Source organism: Pelobates fuscus, chromosome 8 (assembly GCF_036172605.1).
Source record: "Pelobates fuscus isolate aPelFus1 chromosome 8, aPelFus1.pri, whole genome shotgun sequence".
In the NCBI taxonomy this organism is placed as follows: domain Eukaryota; kingdom Metazoa; phylum Chordata; class Amphibia; order Anura; family Pelobatidae; genus Pelobates; species Pelobates fuscus.
In genome coordinates this window covers 155,436,898-155,463,058 of record NC_086324.1, presented here as the reverse complement: position 1 = coordinate 155,463,058, position 26,161 = coordinate 155,436,898, and the positions used below count along the sequence as shown (strand labels likewise).

Sequence of the window (26,161 nt, the reverse complement as noted above, 5' to 3'; positions counted from 1 at the left end):
GGCAAAAAAACTAATGACCTAAAGCAGTGTCTGCAAAAAAAAATAAAAAATCCATTGATGGAAGGCTTGGGAAAATGGCAGAGATCTGCGGAGACTGCCCTGAGCTTACAGCTTTTGCATCAGAGTGTCAGCTCTACAGGCTGCTCTCCAAGCAAACACATTTAAAGTCTTTTCTGAACATGAACACTTTTTTTTTTTAAATCTGATTCAGTACTTTCTTTAAGGCCATAATTCTGAGCAAAAGGTTTCAATGCAAGTCCTTTATTTTACTCCCAGTCCTAGTGACATTCCAATGCATTCTAATTTAGTCGAGACTCATGTTAGATGGTCAAGATGGCTTTTTGGATGTGATACGCATGCATCTTTTTATTAGATGTAACTCGTTTAAAAGGGAATGTTCACTTCCTGGGGTTTTTAATATTATCTTTGCTTATCCTTATATTTAACAAATATGAAGTTGTGAGATGTGAAAATTTTATTAAATGTAGAAATCAACAGATCTTTATCCTGCAACCACGCATTTCAATCTTGGTCCCTGTCAATTATTATGTAGTTCCTCCCTTCTTGAACCTATTAATAAATTCTATTTAACGTCGTCATCTACGGACCTAATTCCTTGTTACTTAGTAGCGATTGCCTGTAAATACAAAATATAAGAAAAGCATCTCTGTTGCGTTGATATATGTGGGAAACTGAGTACTGTGAGTATTTCTGTGCAAAACACAAACTAGAGGCATTTCTTAAAAATGAACAAAACAGAGGTATGTCTGATTTCCAAATAGACTGGACTTTGAAAGTAATCCACTGTTAAAAAACAGGTTTAACATGAGTCGTCCTTTTAACGTTATTGTCAAATATATATGTAAGTGTTTCCCTATCTAGAAAGAGCCTTCGACATGTGAAATGTGAAGAGAGTCCTTGAATATCTCATCTGACCAGAGTGATTTAAAAATCCTAATATAAAACAATGTTGCTCCATATTCTGTTGTCAGCATTAAAGTTTTCATTACGTCAGCTGCTCGAGGGAAAGATTTCTTGCACTGCACTTGATCTGTGAGCACTTCCTGGGGAAGGAAGATGAACACCAATTAGCTATCAATAAGGCACACCTGGGGAGCATTTTCAAAGACACATCGGAAATGCAGAATGCAAATTCGTCTCTTTGCCTTAGCCTGAAGAAGGAAGCCACGTAAGAGTTTCAAATCTACCATGTCAAAGTTAGGAAAGTTTTAGACATATATTTGGGGGATTTTACTTTTCTGTAACAAACGTTTCCTCCAGTGTAAGGCACAGGTCAGAGCTACCTCTAAATAAAGGTTTCAACGTTTTATTGAAGCATCAAATGTCTTTAAGAAAAATACGAAGCTCGCTGAATGGGTTAAATAAATGGGTTGCCAATGGCTGCGTTTAATACGTCCAACCAGCCCCTTCAGTCCTTGACTGATTATTATTCTTGGAAGAACAAACAAGACAGAGCTTATGTCGAGCTCTCGAAACAAAACAAGTCTTATTTCCTTGGTAAACGGTGAAACAAGCAGACACAGGGTCCTCCCAATTAAAATAAGGCTTAATTAGCCATGTTTATTCTAGAGCCATCACAGAAGTAGCAGAAAACTGCAAGTCCCATGGCGCTTTGCTGCAGATGTTGCAGTCCGATGTTCCTATCATGTTGTGTGATCGCTATGTTTTTTATTTAGATATCTGCAGCAGACTCTAAGAAGAATTCTCAGATATAGCCATAAACAGTTTTTAAATACAAATGTGTGCCTTTTCGTACTCCCATTAAAAATATATGAAAGTAAAAATAATATACAATTCTGACATTATACAATCGATCTCAGCTTTCTCTAAAATCATCTTAAGGCCTGCAAAGGATTACAGAGTTGTAATTCTGCAATAGATGGACATCTGCCTTTTCGGTGTATTAGAGTGAAAGGGGAATATCCCCAGGGATAAGTGTCAGATTTTCAGGGTATATTGTTGAACGGGCAATTTCTTAGGAAGTCCGAGAAAGTCAGCAAATTCATAAAGTTTAGGGCTTAAAAGACAAAGTCAACTGAAGTAGGCAGATTATGGGGGCTTGCTTGAAAGAGCTACAATGGATTTCAAAAAGTCACATTACGAAGACACTTGAGAAGGACTGTGTCCCGTTGCTGGCCTCAGTGGGCTCTCATCGCTCCAGATCAGCAAGGAGAAACAGGCTGTCATGCCAAAGGCAATGGGTACATACACGAAGATCAGAGGCACAACACAGAGTTGCTAAGGAGTCAAGTATGGGACCCCCAGAGTGGGAGGGGTGGGCTACAGCTGGATGGCTAAAGGTCAAAACATTGTAGACACCATTCTCCCCCAAATATTCCCATGAAGCCCTGGTGCCCTGTTGAGCGGCTTCATACGAATAATGATGGATCTGATCAAGAAAGCTGCCTTTCTTTCCATCCACCCACACGAATATCACACAGCTCATTAAAATGTGACTGTGCTCCATCTTTCAGACTTTACCACCAGGGAACAGGCTGTGGTGACACAGATAGCAGGAACCAAGGCAGTCTCAGCAGATTGTGGGCTCCGGATACAGTCCACGGCCTCAATTAATGGTTCAAGATGAGGAGGTCATCTAGGGTGGACAGGAAGCATGAAGGGCGCTGCTAGAAGCTAGACAGAGGCTGTTTGCCCGACTGCACCTTGTAATTACATATTGACAATGATGAGCAGAATTAGGCTACTGAAAGAAAAAAAAATGAGTCACCTTCCCGGTCTCCTGCAAACATGGTATCAAAGGACGAGGATAATGATGGAAACATGAGAACCAGATCAAAGATAGCCAAGTAAATCCTGAGTCACTGCGTGTTGTGAATTAAAAGAGAGGCTACAGTAGCCATGGCTAGCAATGACAGGTCAATTATATCTGTGTGGAGCTTGGCTTCTACTAGTCAAAAAATGTAACTATTTACTATTGTAGGTTTTAGAGACAGAATTGCATGTAGGTGACCCAAGTAGACAAAATGGGGGGGAGGGGGGTGAAATAAAAAAGTAAAAGTAATATCAGAGTATTAAACTAAGAATGATACATTTAGCTTACCATGTTCTTTCCAAGAATGTCCCGGGACACAGATATTATTAACAATTTTAATAATCATAATTTTATCACCCTTGTAAATATGAGAGGATGAGTTCCCAGGAACCTGTAACTCGAATATATTACAGATACTGTTATACATACTCTGAAACCAGCGTCTGATTAAAATAAATCAATAATCAATATTTTATAAAGTGATATTTCGAAGCAAACACAGGTTTACCAAACGGGGTGTACTTTACTGTCCCACCGGAGGGCCAATTTCCCTAAAGATGTGATGACTCAAACGTTAAATCTAAACAACCACACGTGGAATGTACTCAAATTATGTAATCCGACACAATACTATGTATGCTTTGTTGGGGTCCCTTCACAATTAAAACACACAGAATCCTACCACTTTTTTTTTTTTTTTTTTTTTTAACGGAAGTTAAATAAGCAAATACCAATAAAAAATTATTTGAATTCCCTAACCTGATAAAAGAGAGGAGCTAATAATCTTTTTGTTAATTTTAAACTTAAAAAAAGTGGAGCATGACAAACTTACCAAGTCTACACCTCCCTCGTTAACTGACGGTTTAGTGAACAATCCCCAGCATCTGACATTTAAAGTGACACTTTGTATAAGAACCTAATGTAGTTTAGTAGTCAGTAGTTCTATCCTGGGAGCGTGGGAGATTAACTCATGCCCTATCTGTCACTTGCCCTTTCTGCACCAAAAGCCTGTTGCTTGGGGTCAGGACGTGGGAGTTGCATTTAGAGGAACAGAGGCGAGGAGACTTATCACACAGTGCAGGGCACACTGGGGCAGCCTAAATTCCCTTGGCAGAAATGCCAACAAAAGTCGGCCAGAATAGAGAAAGTATCCCTTTATCTCCAAGATTGAAACAAATCTGAAAGGATTTAAATGCTACTACAGTCAGTCACTCAACACTTTCAATGTTGAAAATCCAAGAATACAAGATTACAGGGGGCCTGAATTGCTCAATAAAACAGGCCTGTGCACAGAATTTTGCAAACTGGTCTCTGAAATTATACCAAAATTCATATTAATTATTGCCAGAGAGCACTGTGCACAGAATTTAGCAAAACGGCCTCTGAAATGTCTAAATTCATATTAAAGGGACACTATCGTCACCAGAACAACTAAAGCTCATTGTATTTGTTCTGGTGAGTATAATCATTCCCTTCAGGCTTTTTGCAGTAAACACGGTCTTTTCAGAGAAAATGCAGTGTTTACATTACAGCCTAGTGATACCTCCACTGGCCACTGCTCAGATGGCTACTAGAGGTGCTTCCTGGAGCAGTGCTACACAGTGTTTGTGACATTCAGTGCCTCTACCCTCTGCATGCAGACACTGAACTTTCCTCATAGAGATACATTGATTCAATGGAATTGATTTATTCAGGAATTGATTCCTATGGGAAAGCATTGTGATTGGCTGAGATCACCACATCTGATTATTTCAGCCAAGGAGGCAGATCAGGGCCAGAGCCAGCAGCAGCAGACTGGAAAAAATGTAAGATTGTACTATATTTAGCGAGGTAAGAGGGGCCAGGGGGGCTAAATGGTGTTTTAAACACTATAGGGTCTTAATTACTTAACCCCTTAAGGACACATGACATGTGTGACATGTCATGATACCCTTTTATTCCAGAAGTTTGGTCCTTAAGGGGTTAAAGGATCACTATAGTGTCAGGAAAACAAAGCGGTTTTCCTGACACTATAGTGCCCTGAGGGTGCCCCACATTCAGGGTCCCCTCCCGTGGCGCTGAAGGGGTTAAAACCACTTCAGTTACTTACCTTAATCCAGCACCGGGCTCCCTCAGTGCTGGTGACCTCTCCACCCAGTCCGACGTCACTGGAGCCGAATGCGCATGGAGGCGAAATTCACCTCCAGCATCGCAGATGTGCCTCTAGTGGCTGTCAGGAAGACAGCCACTAGAGGCTGGATTAACCCCAAATGTAAACATAGCAGTTTCTCTGAAACTGTTATGTTTACATGTGATGGGTTAAAACCTGAGGGACGTGGCACCCAGACCATTTTTTTGAGCTGAAGTGGTCTGGGTGACTATAGTGTCCCTTTAAATTTGTTCTAACAAGTTAATCGTTCATTATGGACTTGTGATGTCACATTCATCTAGAGCAGTGGTTCCCAAACCAGTCCTTGTGGAACCCCTACTAGTCCAGGATTTAGGGATCACTCTGTTGTGTCCAAGGTGTTTTCTTTTTTTTTTTTTTCTAAAAACACCTTAGATACACCTGGGTAATCCCTGAATCCTGGACTGGTAGGGGTTCCACGAGGACTGGGTTGGGAACCACTGATCTAGAGGAAGTGATATGGATGTACTCCTGCTTATATAGACACTGACTGTACTCTGATTGGTTCTTTATTTCAACTGTTTTTTCTTTGTTGCTATGGAGTTAGTAAAGAAAGTTAATGGGTCAGGAATACTGGTTTGTGTTCCTGGCACTACAGTACTCTTTTAATTATTGCCAGAAAGCACTATGTTTTGCCTCTCATTTTTTTTTTTTTTATTATATGAGAGAATTTCCAGTCACTTCTATGGTCGCCGTTAACCCATGATATTGCATTTAAGTACTCTTCACATTAACAATTTCACTTTTGTTTTATTTAATTTAATTATTGGTTTGCCCAAATCGTCTTTCATTGGCCTATTGTGGCTGTATTTACCTCGCAAGAAGAATGTTCGTTCGAAACTCACTCAGAATTTATTGACACAAGATACACTTAAACAATTTCACAATTTTTGTACCGTACCGCTGCACTCTACCTTACTTTTTTTTTTTCAAATTTTTTTAAAAGTAAGCATACAGACGCAAGAAAATAAATAAAAATAAAAAATATAAATAAAAAGTTATAATCTGGCTGGGAAAAAGACATAATAGCTAAACTAAATTTAGAGAAATGTATTGTGTCATCTTGGTTAGAAAAGTGAAGCCAAAAAACGAAGATATGTTTAGAGGGGTGAGGGGAGACCAAAAAATGCATTGCAAGGGAGGGAAAAAAAAAAAGGAATTGGCCAATGTACAAAAAAACCCAAAGAGGAAGAAACCGCAGCAAAAAAACCTCAAGGAAATCAGACGAGACCCGAGCCAATGAGATGGTAAGAGAGGCTTCACCACATTGCCAGTTACTGATAAGATTTAAAATGTGGTCTGAGGTTTACCAACACATCCTGTTATTATTCATACGCTTCTCTCGGATTGTTACGGTAACAAAGAAAAAAAAACAAAAAAACTGGGTAGCGGTTAACCTCTACATTGCCAGAAAATGCACATACTACAAAACCCACTGGACAGCAAGGGTTACTGCTCATTCAATTCAAAGAGGAAATGCTCATTAAGAAACTTCTTCACTTTGTTTGACTAACCGTATGTGTTTGCTTTGTGTCCAAAGTGGCGCAATATTTATTTTTTCATTAACTGCTCTAATGTAAATAATCTTTGGGGAGTGCATGAAGTTTGCTCGAATGCTTCATAAACAGAATACCACCCCCCTGAAGCAGGGATCTAGGACAAAGTAAAAAAAATATATATATACATATACATATATATAAGGAAAAACTTAACATCAATGTCTTTGTAGTTGGAAGAAAGAATGGACGATTAAGAAGCAAAATTAAGCATTGATTAGTTTTTCATGAAAACAAATCTTCTGTACAGGATGCTGGAAATCGCAGTGTGTGATTTGTAACATGAGCGAGGAGGTGTTCAGATCCAACCCTTACAACATGTCCCAAAAATATTACGAGAGAAAGAGAGGGAGAGAGAGAGAGAGGATATGAGACAGAGGGTGAGACAGCAAGACAAACGGTAGAAAGTCTGAGAGTGAGCTAAAGACACAGAAAAACAAGAGGAGATCATTTGCAAATGTACTGACTTGAAAATAGAAATTCAAAATGTAGGCCAAAATTGCTAATATAAAAAGTTTTCCAACACTGCTACAGTCCTATCTCGGCTATTTTAGCCTGAATTTGCATTTGATTGACAATTCACTGCTATTATCTATTAAGCAAATAAACCAAAGGGTTACTGACTAAACCAGGATTTAAAAATAAAATAAAATGTAAAAAATAGCTGAATTGGAAATATTCCTTGTGTATGTCAAGTTTGGCCATTTTGGCTTAAGATTTGTTATTCCTTGGTCAATCCCAAACAATTCAACGTTTAGTACATAGCCCTGAGAAAAATCATAAGAATAAGGAAGACTGAGAACCTAGTGAAATAAAAGCTAGTTTTTTCACTAACATCAAGTTTAAGGATCCAGGCTTGTGTGGTGTTGGGTGCACTCAGTTCTTGTTAGGGTGTAAATGGGGATAATCCTCTATTTACCGAGCAGCTTTTTGCTTCATCAAACTAGCACAAGTTCAGTTGAAATCAAAGGGAGAAGCCCAGCTTGAGGGACACTTACCAGAACTAAAAGGTGGGTACTTTTCTATTAACTACCATTTGAAAATAATATAGCAGATGGCTAAATGACTAAATGCAACTAGGTATTACATGTTCACTACTCTTTTTTCACAGATTCCTTTAAAAATGACAATAGTTAATGGACATATTTCTTCACCGTACAATGTGTACATTTTTGGATAGGGCAAGGGGATGTTGTTATTCGAGATGAACAGGCAACGTGCAGAAGAAGATCGGCTAGTTTATTTCTTCGAACCTCACGGTTGGTTAGCTAGAATCCATAGTCTGTTGGACATAAACCAAATATCAGTAGCCAAAAGCTGATTTTGTAAGCTACAAGGTGCCAAAATTACAATTTTATGAGATGCAGAAAAAAAAGCATTGAAAAGAAGCTTGTGGACATCTAGCTGAACCCATTTCACCCAGGTATTCATCAAAACTACTAAACAGGTCAGATATTATAGATGAGCTTATAGACTGTAAGCTTGTCTGATCAGGGCCCTCTTCAACCTATCGTTTCTGTAAGTTTTCTTGTAATTGTCCTATTTATAGTTAAATCCCACCTCTCATAATATTGTAAAGCGCTACGGAATCTGTTGGCGCTATATAAATGGCGATAATAATAATAATAATATTGGGTTACACCTTGCTGGGACACACTCACCCTATGAACCCCTGGCAAGGTTATGGCAAACTGGCTACAGTGCTATGTGCATGGCACACAGAAACATGATACACTGTAAGCATGATTGCAGGGAAGCAGGAATTCTACAGGATCTGATCAATCATTGACCACAGGTTCATACATGGGTTCAATATTGAGAACAGAATGCTGACCACCTCCACTATGATGTGTTACAAGCTAGACTTGGCACAGTGGGAGCTTTATTCAGCCAAATCATTTTTCCTGAAACTGAAATTTGTCCGACTCTTGTTCATGTGATGATTCGGACAAAAAAAAATATTCGGGGGCAAACCAAAAGGGGCATGAAAATGGGCCAATCAATGTGTGTGTGCGTGTATATATATTGTATATATATATATATATATATACAGGGAGTGCAGAATTATTAGGCAAATGAGTATTTTGACCACATCATCCTCTTTATGCATGTTGTCTTACTCCAAGCTGTATAGGCTCGAAAGCCTACTACCAATTAAGCATATTAGGTGATGTGCATCTCTGTAATGAGAAGGGGTGTGGTCTAATTACATCAACACCCTATATCAGGCGTGCATCATTATTAGGCAACTTCCTTTCCTTTGGCAAAATGGGTCAAAAGAAGGACTTGACAGGCTCAGAAAAGTCAAAAATAGTGAGATATCTTGCAGAGGGATGCAGCACTCTTAAAATTGCAAAGCTTCTGAAGCGTGATCATCGTACAATCAAGCGTTTCATTCAAAATAGTCAACAGGGTCGCAAGAAGCGTGTGGAGAAACCAAGGTGCAAAATAACTGCCCATGAACTGAGAAAAGTCAAGCGTGCAGCTGCCAAGATGCCACTTGCCACCAGTTTGGCCATATTTGCAACATCACTGGAGTGCCCAAAAGCACAAGGTGTGCAATACTCAGAGACATGGCCAAGGTAAGAAAGGCTGAAAGACGACCACCACTGAACAAGACACACAAGCTGAAACATCAAGACTGGGCCAAGAAATATCTCAAGGAATTGTTTTATTTGTTTTTTATACCGAACTTTTATTTGTATATTGTTTGGTGCTGCTACCACTGTTCCTGATCTTGCATCCTGATTGGTTCAGTTGCTGCTCATGAATACCACCTAGTGTGGAGACAAGCGGATTTTACTCTGACACATTGTAAGTGCAATATATGCAATAAAATTGTTATTTTTTTATACTATCTGCACTATCTATTTTCTTTCTTTATTTGGAGTGCATTAGAAGATTTGTCACCATCTCATATTGAGATTCATCGCTGGAGGTCTCTCATATTGTCCAGTTCCCCAATACAGAGGGAGATATGCCTGATTTCAACTTATTTTTGTGAGTTTTCCACCACCCATATTTCTTAGTGGTTTCTTACAATATTACCCTATGTAGTGTTTATATATTTTTTGCAGATACTATTTTGAATTCGTCCATTTCTACATATCTGCAGTTTGTATTATATTTATTTATATACTATCACTTTGGTGATTCACATTATCTTGTACCTTTGGTTTTCTTTCTTTTTTCTTGTCACTGTCTTTGAGTGTTTAGAAGGGTACACTTGTAAACCTAAGGTACTGTGTGCTATATAGATACTGACGGTAAACCTTTTGTTTTTTTCAAGAAATATCTCAAGACTGATTTTTCTATGGTTTTATGGACTGATGAAATGAGAGTGAGTCTTGATGGGCCAGATGGATGGATTGGTAAAGGGCAGAGAGCTCCAGTCCGACTCAGACGCCAGCAAGGTGGAGGCGGAGTACTGGTTTGGGCTGGTATCATCAAAGATGAGCTTGTGGGGCCTTTTCGGGTTGAGGATGGAGTCAAGCTCAACTCCCAGTCCTACTGCCAGTTTCTGGAAGACACCTTCTTCAAGCAGTGGTACAGGAAGAAGTCTGCATCCTTCAAGAAAAACATGATTTTCATGCAGGACAATGCTCCATCACATGCGTCCAAGTACTCCACAGCGTGGCTGGCAAGAAAGGGTATAAAAGAAGAAAATCTAATGACATGGCCTCCTTGTTCACCTGATCTGAACCCCATTGAGAACCTGTGGTCCATCATCAAATGTGAGATTTACAAGGAGGGAAAACAGTACACCTCTCTGAACAGTGTCTGGGAGGCTGTGGTTGCTGCTGCACGCAATGTTGATGGTGAACAGATCAAAACACTGACAGAATCCATGGATGGCAGGCTTTTGAGTGTCCTTGCAAAGAAAGGTGGTTATATTGGTCACGGATTTGTTTTTGTTATGTTTTTGAATGTCAGAAATGTATATTTGTGAATGTTGAGATGTTATATTGGTTTCACTGGTAAAAATAAATAATTGAAATGGGTATATATTTGTTTTTTGTTAAGTTGCCTAATAATTATGCACAGTAATAGTCACCTGCACACACAGATATCCCCCTAAAATAGCTATAACTAAAAACAAACTAAAAACTACTTCCAAAAATATTCAGCTTTGATATTAATGAGTTTTTTGGGTTCATTGAGAACATGGTTGTTGTTCAATAATAAAATTAATCCTCAAAAATACAACTTGCCTAATAATTCTGCACTCCCTGTATATATACACACACACACATACACACTATAAATATTATATATACAATATATAGGTAAACATTTTTATTGATCCTCCTGTTTTTACATATATTGGTTCCTTCTCACTTGCGAATATAAGCAACATTTAGCACCTGTCCCCTAACCATCAGTCATCTTGGGTTTTTTTTGACAGCACAGGCAGAATGAAACAAACATGTTTAGCCATTGCGCTAGCTGCTTGCTCGATTATACGTATGTACGACTCTTCAGACATACAGAACAGCCAATTGCCGAAATTCGGCCAAATTGCAGTCTACTGCACCTTGGTAGGCATTAGAGAAAATATTTGTACTGCCCAATAGTACTAGTCATCTAGGGAATCTCACTCAGCAGTTGTACCCAGGGGCAGACTGAACATAATGAGCCAGGTCTCTCCTTCCACAGCACGGTGGAATTTGTTGGTCCTTTAAATATAATATTGTCTTAAATCAATAAACCCTGCTCTGCTACGTTCTAAAACTGTACATTGTAATGCAGTAAGATTATACTAAGTCATGCTTTCCTAATACCACGGCAGTAGCATCATGCTTGCTAAATTCTCCTGTATGTACAACCTAACCGTTCGTAATGCAGTGATTGTGTTATGGAAATTGCTGATTTTTTTATATAAAAAAAAAAGTAATGGTGATCATAGTTTAGGCATCACCTTCTGGATTTTTCATGATTTCAACCTGGCTAGCTGAGAATCATGGGAAACGGAGTCCACAACAGCTGCAGTGCCAAAGGGTTATCTATTGAAACATCGATCGTACAAAGGTCCATGCTGTGACAGTTTATACAGCCATCCCTTTCAGCCAGCTGGGACCGGGAGAAGTGTCAATAAGGTCAGACAGCACGTACAGTCCCGTTTATTCTTAAAAATAAAATAAACTGTCTCCTTAGAATTAAATAATTTTCAATTGGTTGGACACTGCTTATTTTTTAATAGTCATAATTTACTTTTAAAAACAGTAATCTGCTTGCTGAAAAATAAGCTTTTTGCCTTTTCCACAAGGCATTTGTTATAGTCAATGTCAAAGGAACAACAATAGATGGAAAAGTAACATTATGGAATGTTTGTAGTACTGACAAAAAACTTGAATGTTCCATAGAACAATATACAGCAATGCAATGCAATGCAATGATGAAATGGGTTGGCTCAGTGATGGAATATATTTTGGACTCTGTACCACAAGAACTTACTGCTTCCACCCCATTCCTGTACCCTGGAGGACCAGGAGGATTGGTCTTAGGAGGTACAATCTCAGGCCTTGAGATTTCTATCCACGTGCATGCTTTGCTATCCCTCCATTAACAGCTACCCACTCTCTCAAAAACACCATATAGTTACATAATGAGCAATATATACTAGCCTCCAATCGTGGACGTAGACCAGTCATAATAGAAAACTTTGCTGGCTATGACCTTCACGGCCAGAACACTGCACGCCATACACTTTCACAATAGTATGGGTCCAAGTTGCCATGCTATGCTGAGATCAGAATAACCACTGCGGGGTCAATTTGGGAAAATACTGACCGCGAACCCAGCACTGCTCAGGGATCAACACTGAGGATCCATCCACTAAACAACAACGTAGAAAAGGATTTGGTAAAAGAGGAGGAGGCAGCACGATAGCTCAAGGAACATGTTCGATTTTTAATAACCCAGGAAAACATACAGCTACTGAGTTCTCTATAACACTCTTGACCCCTTAGTGACCAGACCGTTTTTCAATTTTCTTATCGCTAAGGACCAGGGCTATTTGTGTTTCGCTGTTACGGTCCTCTAACTCGTTTACTGTACCCACACATATTATATACTGTTTTTCTTGCCATTAAATGGTCTTTCTAAAGATACCATTATTTTCATCATTTAATTTACTATAAAAAATTTGATGAAATATTTTTTTAAACTTTTTCTAATTTTGACCCCCAAAATCTGTTACGCATCTACAAGCACCAAAAAACACCCGTGCTAAATAGTTTCTAAATTTTGGCCTGAGTTTAGAAATACCCAAATGTTAACATGTTCTTAGCTTTTTTTGCAGGCTACAGGCACAAGTAGGACATTTGTTTCAAAACGTATATTTTTATAATGTATCAGTGGTGACATTGTAACACTGTTATCTGTCATAAATCCCCGAATCACACCTCAAAAAATAACCAATCTGGCAAATTTCAATGTGAAAAACTGAAAATCGAGCCTTATATTTGACCCTGTAACTTTTAAAAACACTGTAAAACCTGTGTATGGGGGGTACTTTTATACTCATAGACTTCGCTGAACACAAACATTAGTGTTTCAAAACAGTAAAACGTATCACAACAATGATATCATCAGTGAAAGTGCCGTTTGTGTGTGAAAAATGCTGTGATACGTTTTACTGTTTTGAAACACTAAAATTTGTGTTCAGCGAAGTCTCCCGAGTAAAACAGTACCTCCCATGCACAGGTTTTAGGGTGTCATAGAAAGTTACAGGGTTAAATATAGTGCTAGCAAATTAAATTCTCTGGACTTTCGGCCTGGGTTGTCAGGCAGGTCCCTCAAATTGCAATGAATAAAATTACTTAATTGTGTAAAAACATTACAGAAATATGCACAAATACACACATGTGTAATTTAATTATAAGTGTATTTTTATAGTCATATATGTATATATTAATATAAAAATACACTTAGTATGACATCGGCTGGGGGGGATCGGCTGCGGGGGATCGGCGGCGATCAGGTCAGTAATAAGGACGTGACATAAGGACCGTTTTCTGTCAGACGTATGTAGTACGTCCGCGGTCCTTAAGGAGTTAACAACGTTAGATCCCAATGTTTATATGTCTAATAGTACTAACCTCTAGCACCTGAGACTGTTTAATCAACAACTTAATTCCTTAGTTAAACATGTATGGCTGCTCACTTCCTTAAACTCAACCTGTCCAAACAGAACTTCTGAGCTTTCCTCCCTCAAGTGTTACTACTCCCGTATCTCTCTCCCTCCAAGACAACGGTGCCACCATCACCTCTACCTTGCAGGCTCGCTGTCTAGGTGTTGCTTTTGCCTCCGACCTCTCCTTCACCCCTCATATCCAGTCAATCGCTAAATCCTGCCGCTTCCATCTCGAAAACATAGCTCGCATCCGCAACTATTTAACACCGGATGCGGCTAAGGCGCTAGTCCATGTCATTGTTCTCTCTCGCCTTGATTACTGCAATCCCTTCTTAGTGGTCTCACGTGTTCCCAGCTTGCACCGCTGCAATCTATATATAATGAATACGGCGGCGAGGCTTATTTTCCTGTCCGCCTGCACCTCCCACACCTCACCCCTTCGTCAGTCCCTATATTGGCTTCAAGTTAGATATAGGGCTCAATTTAAGATTCTGGTGCTTGCTTACAAGTCTCTTCATAAATCTGCTCCAACCTACCTATCCTCCCTCATACACAAGTATGTCCCGTCGAAGCCCCTGTGCTCTGCCGAAGACCTATGTCTATCTTCTGTCCGTACTCCCACCTCTGATGCTCGCCTTTAAAACTTCTCCAGGGCTGCAACTTTTCTGTGGAACTCCCTTCCATTCTCCGTTAGACTTCCACCCAGTCTCCACTCCTTCAAAAAAAAACTTTGAAAACTCACTTCTTCAGAAAGCGTTTCAATTAAACTGTTAGCAGGTTTTCACCTCCCCACCCCCCCAATGACTCCTCTCCTGCAACTGTAAAAAATAACCTACTCAGTTCTCAGTGAATACTTTTTTTTTAGCAACTTACTATGTTACCCCTACTTATACCCTTTGTGTGTCAATATACCCCACTCCCTCCAAAATGTAAGCACATTGAGCAGGGCCCTCAACCCCTCTGTTCCTGTGCGTCCACTTGTCTAGTTACGTGTTTGTTAGTCCACCCATTGTACAGCGCTACGAAATTCACTGGCGCTATCTATATAAATAATAATAATAATAATAATAATAATGTATGCGTAGCTTAATTAGCTAAAAAAAAATTTGAAATGCTTTACTATTGAAACGCTTTGTTGTTGAATATTTGTTGTTGAATATACTTGCTCTTGCCATTGAGGCATTGCAAGCAGGATTGTCCTCATATGCATAACAAAAAAAAAAAAGAATTATAAAAAAATAAATGTAAAAAAAGTACTTTACGGCTGCACCAACATACATGTCATAGGGATAGCAATGTTCACAGCTGTGAACAGTACTGCCTCCAAACATTATAGAAACCAATCCAGTAAGCTAGGGGTTAAAGTACAGTGAGGCTAATCTCTCACTAATGACAGCAGTTCTGTCTTCCCTCCAATTCCTAGACAATGAGCAACCTGCTCCATGGACTGCTGCTGTCAATCACCCAATACATCTGCCCCCATGTCCAAAAAACACATTTGTGATTGACCTGCTCACCCCGAGCAGGCCCTTGGTGCCTCCTGATTTACTCTTTACTGCTGCAACCTCACTGCACATCTTAACACAATGCCCCCTCCCTCTCTGTGCAGGATCGCAAAATATATACTCCGTCAAAAATTGAAAAACACATTTGTTGCACAGCCTTGCCAGCATCATCATGATGCAAAGACAATTTAAAATAAAAAAAATAAAAAATAAAATGGGCACGTGTGTAGTTAAATTAGTGTGTGTACCACTTTAATTTAATGTAAACACTTTATGTTAAACAGAGACCCAGAACAATAAACAATACAATTTATGTATTTCATTTTCTGTCAATCGTTTTTTTTTTCTTAATGTTATGCTAGACAATGAATAAACCACATGAGAGCAAGTAAAGTTTTGACATAGAACGCAGTAAATATGAGGGAAATATTGTTGTTGCATGAAACAATATTAAGAACACTATAGTCACCTAAATTACTTTAGCTAAATAAAGCAGTTTTAGTGTATGGATCATTCCCCTGCAATTTCACTGCTCAATTCACTGTCATTTAGGAGTTAAATCACTTTGTTTCTGTTTATGCAGCCCTAGCCACACCTCCCCTGGCTATGATTGACAGAGCCTGCATGAAAAAAAACTGGTTTCACTTTCAAACAGATGTAATTTACCTTAAATAATTGTATCTCAATCTCTAAATTGAACTTTAATCACATACAGGAGGCTCTTGCAGGGTCTAGCAAGCTATTAACATAGCTATTAACATAACATAGAAAATCTTACTTAAACAGAACTTGCAATAAAGAAAGCCTAAATAGGGCTCTATTTACAGGAAGTGTTTATGGAAGGCTGTGCAAGTCACAAGCAGGGAGGTGTGACTAGGGTTTATAAACAAAGGGATTTAACTCCTAAATGGCAGAGGATTGAGCAGTGAGGCTGCAGGGGCATGTTATATACACCAAAACTGCTTCATTAAGCTAAAGTTGTTCAGGTGACTATAGTGTCCCTTTAATACAATGGCTGAGAACCACTGGGCTAGATATCAGAGCCCGAAAACATTGTGGTATAAAATAAAACAATACATATTCAAAGGAATGCAAAATCATCAGTGGTTTGTGATAGGTATTAAAATGTATAAGGATTCAATTTAAATAAACTAATGCAGATCTTTAACATGGGGAAAGTGAATACGATTTATGTAGAAAGAAAAACATCCAGATCAGAAAAATACTTTTACTTCCCTCTAAATGCTACAAAATGTATAGAACATATGCATATTTTACATATGCATATTCTGCACCCAACAGTTCCCTGAAGCAGACTAACTGTTGGTTTCAAACACACTGTCTAACCCAAGGTATATGTATATGGCCAAAACATGCTGTCATATGCTAAAAGTAGGGATGAGCATTTTCTCTCTCTATTTTTTTTTTTTTTTTTTTAAATATAGTTAATTTAAAAAAAAATCTTTTTACTTTCAATATTCGATAAAAAAAGGATTATTATATTAAAATAGTTTTGAGGTGACAGTTGTCCTTTAACGCCTTAAGGACCAAACTTCTGGAATAAAAGGGAATCATGACATGTCACACATGTCATGTGTCCTTAAGGGGTTAAGGAATTTAACGTTGATCAAGGATACGGTAAATATGTATCTATAATTTGTCTTTTTGACAAACCATGACAACTTGGTCATTTGAAGGGCTGGTCTGAGAGGAGAGTGCCAATCTGGCGTGTTAATCAGCTCGCCGTGCCTGCTCTGGGAAAGGGCACTCAGCTCTGCGTACTTGTCAGCCCTCAGCTGGCTCTAAACACAAATCATAAAACGGCCTTCTGACAGGTGCACATGTGCCTGTGAGGAAACATTACTTTCACGCATCAGGCATGCTTTATACAGCCTGTCAGGGTCATTATCCTGTCCCCGAAAGAAATTTCCAAGTGTTTAGGCTCACAGTGACAGGACAGTAATCAATCACGGGCTCTTAATCGCAGGGATTACACGAGCAACTAATGTACTTACCACCCCTCGCTGCCCAGCTTCTTCATACAAACCTGTCATCAAGCCGTTAGGTGGGAGAGTCACATTTAAATCTCCAGAGAGAAAAGGAGCAGTATATACCCAATCACTGAAAGTTTAAGAAGATAATTGGCAGCCATAGAAGTCCAAAATACTGGCCAGGGCGCTAGGGGTGCGTTCCGTCCATGTAAGACGAACCTAACATTGATCATTTGAAAGTGTGATAACTTGCATTATCAGTGCACCCGAGAAGGGGACAATCTAGGGGTGCATTGGAGAGACCCTCTTTTTTTTCTTAAAATGTAGCTACAGAAGTTATGTTGCCGAGACTGTTCCTTTAAAGGCCAATTAAAATGCTGTCTATAGATTTAATGGGAATTTGGCTAGCATGATACATTGAGAAAATTACAAGTACCACCAGGCAAGCTTTAGTTTACAGGCGCGTTTAAATTCTAATGAGAGCCATTTTGTGTGGTCAAACCACTTTTCCATTTGCCAATTTATCAACATCCAGTTGGAAAGTGGACAATGTACATACAAAATGTAGCTATCAGATCTACCATATCGCTGCAGTCCTCCCAGTGAACTTTATCTACAATACTGTGAATAGGCTGCAACCACCTACAATTTGTAGATGGGGGTGTTGTAGACTTTTGTCTTTAGCAAGTAGCAGAAAGCAGTGTTAAAATCCCCGTTCTAGTTACTAAATGTTTGAGCACATAAACCGTCAATCATCGTGGTAAGGGGAAAAGGTACCCTCTTTGTTCTGAATCTTGTATTTCAATTTTGGAACAGACCTGCTTCTCTTTAAAGGCAGAATTTTACAACCTTTTCTTTTACACCTAGAGAAAGCTATGGGATTACACATATGCTATGCTGATACTGAATACAGTTATGTCCGATAAAACGCAGGAGCACAGCCAAAGAAAGCAGGCGAGGACAAACCTCCCTGTATTCTACAACTTTATTATTTTATAGGATAATCTCCTGTTATCTTGTGAAAACATGCTCGTACAACATATGGGATTAAAAGCCTCACACTATACATACTGATAAAGCTGAACTTTAAGGGCCCAGTGCATTTGCCAACAACTGATACAACAATCGTTTGCATGAATACGCAGGTCTAACACAGACTGCAAAGCCAGCTCCGATTTATGTCAGCTTGCATCATAAAGATTACCCAGAATCCTTGTCAGCTAGTTTTAGACGCTAACAATCCACTAGTGGTTGACGTTATATTGGGAACTTCATATATTCTTTACGTGGAAACAGCAGGTGTCAATTTGCAAAACCTAGCCTCAGAACGTAATCCTTCCACGCTTAATGGGACAGTTATGTGGTTATGTTACTAGGGAACCATCTCTGCATTCCTTTTGCTTAACTAATTTATCAAACTGACAAAATGGAGCTTTAAATTCGGGCTAGTACATGCGGTGTGCTAATCGGTGCAGCTGTGGGGACACCCCCACAGCGCCTGCAAATCCATCCACATCAGAACACAAACAGGGTTACTCACCGAACTCTGAATATTTGTGGTCGGTTAATATCGTATAGTGAAATACTTTGTGATTGGAATTAAGTCGGTGTGGTGTGCCGGCCTGTAAAAGAGGGCCTCCCCGAATGAATTGTATAAGAGGGAGAGGTGGGTGGGGTGAACAGCATGCGTACGGCAAGGTAGGAAGGGGGGAGTAGCGTTTATATAGGAACGCTTAACTCCTCCCACAAATACAGGCCTTACGGCCTTAAACTTGTGAAAAAGTGAGGTGGAAATAACTCATCTGAAAAATTCAGATTAAGCCACAAACACAACTCTCTTTTTCTCCGTGTGCTGTAAACCAGTCTGTGTAATTGCCTGTTCTCTGACTTCTTCAAACTTTGCCTCAAAGCACTGTCTAGTCAATTCGACATATAATTTAACTTAAAGGCTAAGGAGACGGTACCCTGGCACCATAACCACTTCAATAAGCTTGGCTTTGGTGTCTAATAGTATGGCGCTTAGTAATAGTACATATCTATCTATCTATCAGATTCCATTTTGGTGAAAACATGGTAATGTGCATTGAAGCAGTTTTACTCCCAGTGGAGATAAAAGTGTTAGATACAATGTTTAAATTAATGCAGAATCCAGGAACACAGAGATATTTTAATGTCGCTCTAGATACAAATAAAAACAAAGTAACCAAAAAGCAGCGTTGCACTTACCGCTCCAAGCATGATTCGGAAAATAAACCAGCGAAAGGCCCAGATCACGATGCGAGAAGGAGGGGTTTTCTCTGGGATTCGCGAGAGTGACCAGACAGGGCACAGGAAAATTCCTAGAAAGCCAGTTTCGAGGAGCTGAGACTCCCAACCTGGTTAGAAAAGCAGAGATATATAGAAGTTAGTAGGCTGCCCACGAATGATCAAGAGAAACGCAAAGGCTGGATTTTTAGGAACCCCATTATGAACAAAATCCCCTCTGCCTCCAAAGTTACCTGTACATGGTGGGATGGAGCTGTCTGGGTAGGTATGAAGAGGCATCCAAACCTAAACATTGCTTTTTAGAAGGAACAGTCTTACTTTTAGACTTACCGGTAATTCCCCTGCCTTTTATCCCTCATAGGCTCCAAGAACATTCACGATGTAAGGGAGTTTAATTGCTATGGAGACCTGTAGTATTACAGTAATGTTCTATGTTTATGAGGGTCACAAAGCTTCATGACAAAAAAAAAAAACTAACAGTTATGTGCAGTCAGTATCACAGAGCTCCACCTCAGTAAGACTCACGGCGATGTCCAGTATGTCTGAGTGCATCACAGAGATCCACAGCAATAAAACTCCCTTGAATCTGTTTAAAATACTAAGTGTGTGTATGTTTGTTGCTTTTTTATAAATGATTTCTGGAATTTTGGAGTGAACTCCTGAAACAAGGGATTACTAATATCAGTCATATTTGTAATATGCAGGAAATGCCAATTTTAGGATTAACAAGCTCCCTGAGCAATGAATTAAGTCCGAATGGTAGGAAACCATAACGAATTAAGTCCTGATTGGCCCAGCAAGATTTTTTTATTATCTCTTAGGACCCCAGTTCCCAAAATACCTGGAGGTTAGCTAGCCTATAAGCAGCCCTCTTCTGCAACAGATATTTTACCAAGACTGATTAACACCCATAACCATGTATTCTTAGCTGTCTGTACAGTCACAACCAGTGTTTATTTTGTTAACTAACAATTTTAGTTGACTTACATTTTTCAGGTTTAACCGACTAAAACTAAAACAATTCAGATGACTAAATACGACAAAAACTAAAATGTTTTTTTTAGTCAAAAGACTATGACTAAAACGAAATTGAAATTCCCCGCCAAAATTAACACTGGTTACAACTTAGACTATTTTGATTGGGCACATTTCCTCTGATACACAATAAGAATGAGAACTTATATACAGCCAATGAGAATTCATGAATTAATCACAATTGATCCAAAATTAATTCAAGGGGCGTGTCCGGCAGCCGAGGAAGATGGACGCCTAACTCCGGAGCTCCTCGTGGCACCCGCAATATAACTGCTATAATACCGGCACCAAGCCCGTCCACACACAGACATGGGTCGCACTAGGAAGCAATCCGACCCCACCGGCACCCCAAGACCCTCTGGGCGCGAAGGGGAGCACTCTATCCGCTCCTACCTCCAAGCCGCAACTCGCGCCCGTTCACCACAGCGGGAGGAGGAGGCCGCCAGCCAGGACATGGATTCCTTCCCCTCCACGCCGGCTAGGATGTCGCCAGCACCGTCCACCGCATCAGAGGTACAGCCCCCACAGGAGAGTGAGTGGAAGGCCATACTCCCTAATCTGCTCACTAAGGCAGACTTTGAGGCCCTATCTGAACGGCTGGGCCGCGTGGTGAGGGAGGAGGTGGCTCAACTCCGCACTGACCTGTCTAATGTGGAAGCCCGGATGTCAGTGGTGGAGTCTGAGGCCAGGTCCCTCCGCACGGACTTGGAACACACTAATTCGGCCGTGGCCAGCCAGGAAGCAGACACAGCCAACCTAGCCACGTGGATAGATGACTTAGACAACCGCGGCCGCAGGATGAATCTACGAATCCGCGGGGTGAGAGAGGGTGGCCCTGCAGAACACATACCAGACACGCTGCAGCGCCTGTTCGCCCAGATACAGGGGGGCCCACAAAGGCCCAGACTCGGCATAGTCAGAGCGCATAGGGCACTGCGACCCTTGCCGGGGCCGGGAGAACCACCAAGAGACATTGTGTGCTGCCTAGACAATTACCAACTGAAAGAAGACATACTGCGCACAGCTCGCCGCATGGGTACCATCCGCTTCGAAAACCAGAACGTATCAGTATACCAAGATTTATCCAGGTACACCCTGCAGGCTAGGAGAGCCCTACGCCCAGTAACATCCGCGCTGCAACAGGCAGGAATACCATACAGGTGGGGCTATCCATTCTCCCTCTCGGCCAGGCACGGCCCAGACCAACTGGTGGTGAGAAGGCCAGAAGATCTCCCGGGTTTCCTCCGCACCATGGGCCTCCCACCGCTCCAAGTTCCAGATTGGCTGGCAAGATCGTTTTTCCAGCTCCCGCCAGGACCGCAGCAGCCGCGCAGACCGGATCAAGGTCCTCAAAGGCCCCAGCAACAACGCCGCAGGGACCGGAGTCCGGGCCCGGCAAGGCGCGAACTGGAGAACTAGTAGACTGCCAGCCGGAGAAGCGGGAACCCTAGGTTGGGGACCTGCTAGCAGCAAAGAGGACTTGCAAACCGTGAGTACTACTTGGGGAGACACACAGTCACAAACGGGCCACATAGACCAAAAATGGGGTGGGGAACGGGGATACGGGAACAAGAGTCCACGACACATCACGCAACATGGGGTTTCGGCTCTAGGGCACTTATCCGCACTTGCAGAGCCATGGGGGGGAGCTGCTCAGGACACTTGGGGAGGGGGACGGGGTCCAGCACCAGCACTGGCATTGCTAAGGCCGGGCAGGCATACAAGTACTCTGAACTACTATTGATATGCTACGAGCTGTTGGACTGGGGGCCACACACGGCACTTAGCCCGGGACATAACAACAGACATGTCCACGGTGAGGGGGGTTAGAAAGGCACCCCGGGTTATTCTGAGCCGAAGACGGACGGACTTCCCCACCAAGTAGGGTCATGGACTGGAAGCAATACTACTAAGGCATATAGAGACGCTCCCTTCGGTTGCCTGTCTACATACCGGCCCCTGACTGTTTACCCACTTTAACAATCTAGGCGCTTCTTATCAGCCTAATTCTGCTGGTTCAGCACTGTCAAGGTTTATATGTATTTAATTTCGAGGGTAACTTAACTGTCCATTACGCACTGCCCCCTTCTGTACATTTATACACGCTGTCGGCGTTGGGCGGCCCGCGTCCCTCGCTGGGGGTAGGGAGGAACGGGAGTGACATGGGGGGGGGGCAGCGAACGCTCAGGGGAGGGGGTGGGAAGCCCGGGAGGGTTGGACACGAGAGTGGGTAACGGAGGGGGGGGTAGATAGGAGACAAGTGGCCGAATTCCAGACGGTGGAATCTAGGCGGGGAAAAAGACCAGGTGGCAATAAGGGGGGACGTGAGATAGACGCCCCGAGGCAACACACACAGACGTCAAGGGGGGTGGTAGGGAGGGGGACGGGAAAGGGGGGAGGTATGAAGAGGGGGGGGAAAGAAAGGGAGGGGGGGGGGAGGGGGGGAGGGGGGGAAAAAAACAAAACAAAAAAACAAAAAAAAAAAAACACATGAATGATGATAGCATCAAGACAGACCTAGTGACAGCCCTCAGATTGGCTTGCCTACAGGGCCTTGCCTTAACTACTTTCGTTGCTGTAGATATAGCAATAGGAAACCCGACAGACCAGGGTAGAGGCAACCACGAAGACATACCGGAGCGATGGGCCGCAAAGAGCCTAACCCCCGAACATGCTAGACATCGCCACTAGCCTGAACATTACTATACACTCACCCCGTAACCCCACGAGCACACAACCACCTACTAACCACCCAGCCCCGCCTGCAGCACAGCTACGACACGCATGCACCCAAGTAGGAACTCCCAAACCGAGGCCTCGCCCGAGACATAATATACAGACCGAGCGACACCAAAGTAAAACAGAGAGCTATTTAAACATAGAGACGCGACACACAGCAATATGCATGGCGCACACAAGCAGACCCACATATGCTCCATACAGAAAGGACGGAGCGGCCGCTCCACCTACATAGCCACCAAGGGGACGAGTGACTACACACCACATACCACACACGGTACCACATTCCGCGCTGCCACGGAATAGACGGACCGAATCTGGTCGGACAGATAACCAGACTCCCCCACAGGCATAGGACAAAACAGCCCCCAACTGGTAGGGGACACATCACTCCTGACACCGACACAGGCACCCCACTCGGGGTGACCTAGGGACCGGTCAATCGGGACGCTTGTCCGATATCCTAGACTTAACAGACCTAATCGACAGTAAACACAGATACAGCTTCATTCTGAACCCAGACACACCACCGACAGCACGTAGTGACACACGTACACACAAGGCTCGCCCACTCCGCCCCCTAGACCCCGCCCGGATGATGCCGACACCGGGACCGGGTGGATACGCTAGGGAGGACTTATGTATGGTCTCCTACAACGTCCGCGGCCTGAACGTCAGGGAGAAACGCTCCAGACTACTGCGCGACCTGAAACACTACAAAGCCTCGATAGCGTTCCTCCAGGAAACGCACTTCCAGGAAGGCAGGGCACCAGCCTTGAAGGATCGCAACTATCCAATGGGATATTTCAGCCACAACCCAAACCGACGCTCGCAGGGAGTATGCATCCTCTTCTCCCGCCATGTCCCTTACGTTGAGCAATCCACCGTAAGATGCAAACAAGGCAGGTACCTCTTCACGAAAGGCACAATACTAGATCAAACGTACACGTTCGCTAATGTGTACGCTCCGAACACGAAACAATACCACTTCCTACGTGACGCATTAAACACCCTGATGAAATTCGCGGAGGGCACCTTGATCATGGGCGGAGATCTTAACCTGGCGATCCATCCGGACCAGGACTCGACGGCCTCGCATGGAAACACACCATACAACAGGCACGCCAACACACTTCGCCTCCTACACCTCCACCAGCTGGCGGACTGCTGGCGGGCGCTACACCCCTCCACCAGGGATTACACGTTCTATTCAACGACACACTCGACCTATACAAGACTGGATTACTTCCTGATGCCTCACCGCAACCTAGTCCTGCTCAGTGCCGCAGAAATCCTACCGATGACATGGTCGGACCACAGCCCAATCCGCATACGGATGAAGTCACCGCTACACAGACCCAGACAAATGTCATGGCGATTGAACGAATCACTGCTCTCAGACATCACGGTTGTAGACCAGATGCAACAACACATCCAGGAGTACTTCGAGTACAACGAAACAGACGAAGTCACCCCACTGACGTGCTGGGAAGCGCACAAAACAGTTATCCGGGGCCGGCTCATCGCGATATGTGCGACCCGTAAGAAGAGGGCGATACAGACGATACATGAACTCAGCACGGCAATTGAGATCTTAGAGGCCAGACACAAACGCACCCTGGACGCGACGACATACGAAGAACTCCAGTCCAAGCGGTCCCAACTCACCACACACCTGAACCGCGCAATTCAACGTTCGTACCAACATTATAAACATATGATCCATGAACACGGGGACAAATGCGGGAGACTGTTAGCGAATCTCTTGAAGCAACGCAGGAACCAGCTTTATATACCGAAAATCAAAGATGCACAACAACACCTCAGACACCTACCGGAACAGATTTCGACAGCGTTCCATGCGTACTACCAAAACCTATACAGTATCAGACATACCGATCCGGAGCATCCGAGGCCCCAAAAATTGGAAGACATCCGCAGATACCTAGATGCGGCAGACATACCAGGAATAGGGGAAGTAGACCAGGAAGCACTAGAAGCTCCCATAACCCCAGAGGAATTAACGCAAGCCATCAAAAAAGCGAAAACGGGCAGAGCACCGGGACCGGATGGCCTACCCCTCCAATATTACAAAACCTTCGCTGGAGCCTTATTACCGAAACTCATTGCTGCGCTGAATTCAGCCCAGGACGGGGCCACGCCAACGGCCCAATTCACCTCAGCGAACATTACCCTTCTTCCGAAGGAAGATAAAGACCGGACACTATGCCCCAGCTACCGCCCGATCTCCGTTCTGAATACGGACCTCAAACTGCTAGCGAGCGTGATGGCGGCACGCCTGGCACCGCTGCTACCTACCGTGATCCACCCGGATCAAACGGGCTTCATACCGGGCAGGGAGGTGCGGGACAACACCATCAGAGCCCTGAACCTCATAGTCCACGCGAAAGCACAGAAGGCCCCAACTCTACTCCTGTCCACTGACGCAGAGAAAGCGTTCGATAGGGTGGACTGGGACCTGATGTTCGAAACGCTCCGCTCCCTTGGCATCGGGCCCAAATACATGTCCTTGGTGCAGACGCTATACACTAACCCAACGGCGCGCATCCGGATCAATGGCGCACTGACAGACCCGTTTCAGATACACAACGGCACCAGGCAAGGGTGCCCGCTCTCGCCCATACTTTTTGCTCTGACGTTGGAACCCTTTCTCAACAGGATCAGACGCAACGCGGAAATCCGAGGACTGATGGTCGGAGAAGTACATCACAAAACTCTGGCCTACGCGGATGACATGCTGTTCGTGGTCACAGATCCGGAGACCTCCCTACGAGCTATTCAGATGGAATTTGACATGTACGGCAGCATCTCGAATCTCCGCATTAACTACACGAAATCGGAGATACTGAACATAACCGCTAACCAAACTCTCAAACGCATGATCCAAACACAACAAGCGTATCGCTGGTGCACACACCGCATGAAATATCTAGGGATATGGCTAACACCCAAC

At 42.6% G+C, this 26,161-nt stretch overlaps 1 protein-coding gene across 1 annotated transcript in view; it reads right to left on the bottom strand.

Annotated features, from left to right (window-relative positions):
• Positions 1 to 26,161, bottom strand: part of LMF1 (lipase maturation factor 1) — a 240,044-nt gene that overhangs the window by 155,572 nt on the left and 58,311 nt on the right. Inside the window, exon 4 of the mRNA XM_063430459.1 lies at positions 19,375 to 19,523. Coding sequence (XP_063286529.1) covers positions 19,375 to 19,523 — 149 coding nt within the window. The remainder of the gene's footprint in view (positions 1 to 19,374; positions 19,524 to 26,161) is intronic.